Here is a 5,902-nt window from a genome sequence, read left to right as displayed (position 1 = left end):
CAGCGCTCCTGGAGAGCAAGCCTCCTCCCCTCTGCTCACTTGCTGCTCCCACAGCTTCAATGACCACCTCCCAGCTAGTGTCTCCCGCGACAGGCACATCAACCCAACCCAAACCACAATCGGAATTGTCCTGCTCTCACCCTGGTGCTACCTAACTTGCTAAGCTAGAAAGCAGTAGATCTCTCACTCAGTCTTTGAATCTGTCACTTCTACCTCCCACAGAACATATCCATCAATCCTTACCATGGCCCACAGCACTCATCCTGACCCCACCTCTTCCAAGGCCCACCCTGGCCTCTCTGCTCCTTGTTCTTCCATGAACTCACTGGGCTTTGCTGGTACTACTCCCTCTGCTGGGCCTCCCGCACACAGCCTGGCCCACTCCCTACACAGTACAGGTCTCTGCTTGTGCCGCGAGGCCTTTCCTGACCACCCTCTGCGAAACCACACTCATGTGAGACTCTCCCCTGCATTACTCGTCTTCGCTGCATTTACCAGTCTGACACGTATTTACTTACTGTCTGTCTTTGCACACTGGCATGTAACTGTATAAGAGCAGATTTTTACTACCGCTAGATCCCTAACAACTTACGCAAGTGCTCAAGAAACATTTGTTGGATGGATGACTCCATTTCTCTGCATGTCCATTGTGACCATCCACTCCTAGCTGATTTCCCCACAACTGCACCTCACCTGCCAATCTTCTCCCATAGGCTCTTCACACACAAATCTGACCATGTCATTCCCCTGCTCAGAACCCTTCAAGGAGTTCCTAGATGTCCCGAGAATAAAGTCCAAACTCCTGAAGCGAGACCTGTGTGAGCTGGCTCCACATCCTCTTTGCTCAGGCTCTCATCAGGGCTTTTTCAGATGCAGCTCCCCACACACCACTTGTACCTACTTACCCACCAAGTTGCAGCTGAAATGAGGGACAGCGCAGTGCAGAGGTTAAGAGCCTCACTCCAGTGCTAGACTATTTGGGTTTGAATGTCAGCTCTGCCACCTAGTAGCTTTGTTACCTTGGGTAGGATACTTAAAAATCTTTGTTCCTATTTCCTCATCTGTAAAATAATACCCAGCTACCTCACAGGGTCGCTATGAGAAGTGTATAAATAAACTCACATGAAGGACTGGCCCATAATCAGGGCTGAGGGTCCACTATCATTACTATTGCTTGCGGACATGTTCCCTGATGCCTCAAGTAAAACCATCCCAAGAAACAGACGCACAGCACCGCGTGATGCTCCTTTGAACTCTTATCCAGTGCTCTCTGCCCCCGCCCCCGCCCCCGCCCCGTGGATCATGAGCTCTGTAAATGGCACTGGCTCTGCCTGTCTTGCTCACAGCCGCACCCCCAGCACCTACGGCAGTGCAGCCCTCACCAGGACTGCATTTGGGCCAGGGACACAGAAGGGTACAGATCAAGCCCTCCCTAAACATCGCCACTGAGTCTGGCGTCCTTCAGCACAGAAAACCAACTTCACAGCCCTAAGGTGGTAAAAGCTGCCAAAAGGAGCTTTAGGCTGAATTACAGACTTGTGAGCTGTAAGCTAAGCTCAGTCTCTAGCCTTTTAACCCTTAAAAGTCACGCAGTTTGGTTCCCAGTAAAAGAGCCTGGTCCTCAGGGAGCTCGATGGGAGTGGCTGCCCCTGCACTGAGCACCCCACAGGGCAGCAGGCTGCCAGCTACCTGACACCTCACTGGGCAGGTCACTTCTGATGCTCTTTTTTAAGATTCAGAACAAGCTCTCCCAGAAGTAGATAAAAAGATCTTAGGAGGTTTACCCTAAAGTATTGGGAAACAAGTTGGTGGTGGTCCATAAGCAGGAAGGGAAGTCCTGGCCCTGCTTCTCCTAGCCGACTCTAATCTCTATCAGGCAACCCAAAGAGAAAGAAGATCCAGACAGCCAGCACCTAGAAAACATAGTTTTATGTGGAGCTCTGCGAGGGAAAGACGAGAGTGTCAGGTGCCCGTCTCCACCTCCACCACTTCTGCCCAGGGGCTAAAGCCCATGTCCTTATGGATGAGCAGCAGGCTGGGGGCGGGGCCCGGTTCCTCTGGCACCACAAAGCACTTATCCTGGCTGTCAGAAATGGTGACCTCGAAGACGTGCCGGGTTGGGGAGACAGCCTGTTCGTTGCAAGTGTCCAGCACTTCTGGCTCAGTCTGTACTAAGACCACAGTGGGGTCAGAAGCAGCCGGAGGCACAGAGGGTGGGCTGGAGGATGCCCCGGGCTGGTGACTGAGCTGGTGCCGCTTGAGGCTTTGGGGGAGGGTGTAGCCCATGCCACAGGTGGGGCAGCGGTAGGGCTTGTCAGCCAGGTGGGATTTGAGGTGGCGCCTCAGTTTGGTAGCCAGTGTGTACGCCCGGCCACACTGGGGGCACGGGAAGGGCCTCTCTCCCGAGTGCAGGCGCTCGTGAGCACGCAGCGTGTGTGGGTCTCGGAGGGCCTTCCCACACACGGGGCACAAGTGGGCCTCCCCGGTGTGGGAGATGAGGTGGCGCCTCAGTTCAGGAAGCTGGGGGAAAGCATCAGCACAGTGTGGGCAGCGATAAGGGCGCTCCCCTGTGTGCAGACGCAAGTGCCCGCGTAGGTTGCCCCGCTGGCGGAACGCCCGGCCACAGTGTGGGCACAGAAAGGGCTTTTCTCCCGTGTGGAGTCGCATGTGGTTCCGCAGAGAGCCCTGGTTGGCCAGGGGCCGACCACATATGGGGCACGGGCATGAGGCAGAGGCAGGTGGCACCTGGTGGGTCTTATGATGCAGTCTGAGAGAAGGCCGGCGGGCGAAGGCCTTCCCACACTGGTCACAAGCAAAGGGTCGGGCACCTGAATGTACCACCTGGTGCTCTTTGAGGTCTCGCCGGGTACCATAGGCCTTGTCACACTGTGGGCAGGGAAAGGGCCGTACCCCGCGGTGGCCCAGCATGTGGGCTTTGAAGCTCTCCTCCGAGCTATAGCTCTTGCCACACTCAGTACAAAGGAAGGGCTTGTGGCCCGTGTGTACAAATGCATGCTTCTTCAGGTGGCACAGTTGCAGGAACGTCTTGCCACATTCCCCACACCGGTACTGTCGCCCCCTTTTCAGGGAGCTTCCCGTTGGGACAGGAGGGCTCCCCAGGTGTGCAGAGAAGCTGGAGTGCTGCTCTCCATTCTGCAGGGCCCTGGGCTCTGAGGTCTTTGCTCCGGGTGGACACTGATCACTGGGGCTATGTAACTTCTTGACCAGGTGAGCATGCTGCTGGGTGCCGCCGGCAGAAGATGAGGAAGTGGCCTCACTGCTCTCTAGGCCCTGCTGGGTAGTGGAGCTGCTCTGAAGTTCAGCTGGCACCTGTGTCTGGGGTGGCTCCTCCTCATCCATGCTCCCTTCCTGAGGCAATGGGCCAAGTGATAGGCTCTCCTTGGAAAGTTGGTCCTGGGTTTGGGGCTTAAGTCCAAAGCTCGCCATACTCTCTGCCTGGATGCTGGGGGGTGATTGGTACCCAAGATCTGCAAAGTAAGAGTGGAGTGATAGGGTCAAGAGACTGTAGCAGATGGTGACTGTGGTATCACTAGGAAATTATAGAAATGTGTCTTTTCTTATTCAGCCCCTAGACTTCAGTGGGAGCAATGACATTCATCTTTTCCCTGGCGCACGAGCCCCATACTCCATTTATCTTCCTGTCCAGGCGCAGGTGCTTACTGGGGAAGCACTCCTGGAAACCAGTGTTCAGACATCTGGATAATCCCTAGAGTAAGGCCATCTCAGAGTCCCCTTGTTCTGCTTCTGGAGACATGAACTTACGGTAAGTTGAGACCACTTCCTCCTCACCTTCGCTCACTTGAAAATAAAGAAACCAATCTCCACCCCAGATAGAAGAATCATAATGAATTGAAAACTTATACACAACTTGCCGTCTTCATCAACATAATCTTACTATTCCCAGAAACTTATTCAGGAAGATAAAAATTGCAAATATTGCCGTAACCGGTTTTGCTCAGTGGCTAGAGCATTGGCCTGCGGATTGAGGGGGTCCCAGGTTTGATTCCGGTCAAGGGCATGTACCTTGGTTGCGGGCACATCCCCAGTAGGAGGTGTGAAGGAGGCAGCTGATCGATGTTTCTAACTCTCTATCTGTCTCCCTTCCTCTCTGTAAAAAATCAATAAAATATATATATTTTTAAAAAATTGCAAATATTTATATGGTTGATTCCAAGGAAAAGACTCATCACTCTTCAATAGAAAGCATCAAGTGACAGTTTATACCCCAAGACTCTGAGCCTCTTGCCTGAAAATTCTAGCCTTCCTGTGTCCCTGAATCCTAAAGTACTATTATGTCCTGCTCCGTAACCAATCCAAACCAAGCCCTGCTCCTATCCCACACTGAAAGATCTACCTTATACCAGACTTCAAATTTTCAATAAATATCCAGGCTTTGCCCTACCCCTTCAGAAAAGCTACTAGGGCTCTGGAATGTGCTACCTTACCTTCTTCAGCCATAAGCTCCGCTTTGGCTTATCAATAGTTGTTTGGTGATCATTTGGGAAGTTAGCATTTACTATAGTATTTGACACATACCTGTACAAGGTTCTCCTGCATCCTCCCCAGGAGAGGCCACGTCCTGCTGTACAGCCATGGCTGCCTCTTCCTCTAGCCTGGACTGGGTGGGGCTGAGGCGCTCAGAGGGAGACCGGGGCCACAGTAGCAGCTCAAAGCCTGGCAGCACGACCTGGTACACCTGCAGGTGGAGCCTCTCGCTGATCCACACCGGGGCCACGTTTCCCTCACCCTCCAGCCTGCCCCGCTGCACCAAACTGCAAAGCAGAGCAAGAGCGAGCTCAAGAGACCCTCTTCAAGTGCCCTCTCTGTAAGCCCAGTTCTTGGTCAGCCTGAGTCCTAAGGACCCCATGCCTTTGATCACTGCGAAAGATCACTGTGTGGGGAATTACAGTCAGCTTCCGGGTCCATCCCATGCCACAACAGAAAGCCGGAAAAGAACAACTTGGCTACATACTCTCCTGTAACTTACCTGGTCCAGCCTGAACTCTGCTCACAAGCACACACGTCTCCCCATAGGCCTAGTGACACGTCCTGAAATAAACCAATAAAAGTCCTTCTCCCATGTGTTTGAGGGGGCCGGAGTGGAGGAAACAACAAAAACAAAACAGACGTAACCTCTCCTAAGATCTCAGATGAAGCCCCTGGAAGGTTAATGGTTTCTGGTTCTGCCTATACTAGACTGTGCTGTCTGACTTTCCATTCAGTAAAAAGCCAAAAAGACTGTCCCCACACCTCCCTCCCAGGGTGTGGAAATTACTAAACTGAACACATTACTCCTTCTAGTAGGTACCAAACAGAAAAAGTAGTAAGAGGAATATCAACTCTCCTTTTTAGTACTTTTTATGCAATAAAACCCTTTACCCGTGCCATTTTATTAATTGCTCCAAATAATCCTGAAGGATTAAAGGAAGGAAATAGCCATTCCTTTATTTTACACTAGAGGCCCAGCGCACAAAATTCGTGCAAAGGGGTTCCTAACCGCTTGCCTGCCTGCCTGCCTGATCATCATTAACCGCCTCTGCCTCCCCCACCCTCCCGCTTCTTCCAGAAGGTCGGCTGGCTGTCTGGTCTAATTAGCATATTACGCTTTTATTATTATAAATTAAATGAAACGTGCCATTTAACTAGCTTACGTACTACGGCTAGGATATGATCCCCTGGCTCTCTCATTCCAAAACCCTGGCTCTTGACTTTCATCAACAGTGACGCTATAGTAACCCAGCTTTTAACAACTTTTTGCACCTCGATTCCTAAACTACTGCAGGTGAGGGGAAAAGACAGTTCTGGAGGGAAGGACAAAAGCACCTCTTAATCTCCAGAAATGCCCTGCTGCTTCTAACAAACCGGAGAGCTGTCCAGAAGC

General features: G+C 52.0%; 1 protein-coding gene across 2 annotated transcripts in view; it reads right to left on the bottom strand.

Annotated features, from left to right (window-relative positions):
* Positions 1 to 1,910: 1,910 nt before the first annotated feature.
* The window catches only part of ZNF408 (zinc finger protein 408), an 11,513-nt gene continuing 7,521 nt past the window's right edge, over positions 1,911 to 5,902 (bottom strand). For both annotated transcript variants that reach the window (XM_015569528.1, XM_006772273.2), the window contains 3 exons: positions 5,009 to 5,070; positions 4,558 to 4,793; positions 1,911 to 3,488 (listed from right to left, as the gene is read on the bottom strand). In XM_015569528.1, coding sequence (XP_015425014.1) covers positions 1,963 to 3,488; positions 4,558 to 4,793; positions 5,009 to 5,070 — 1,824 coding nt within the window. In that variant the 3' untranslated portion in view covers positions 1,911 to 1,962. The remainder of the gene's footprint in view (positions 3,489 to 4,557; positions 4,794 to 5,008; positions 5,071 to 5,902) is intronic.

This window comes from Myotis davidii, unplaced genomic scaffold (genome assembly GCF_000327345.1).
Source record: "Myotis davidii unplaced genomic scaffold, ASM32734v1 scaffold265, whole genome shotgun sequence".
In the NCBI taxonomy this organism is placed as follows: Eukaryota; Metazoa; Chordata; class Mammalia; order Chiroptera; family Vespertilionidae; genus Myotis; species Myotis davidii.
Note: the sequence above shows the minus strand (reverse complement) of the source record. Positions and strands in the feature narration are given on the sequence as shown.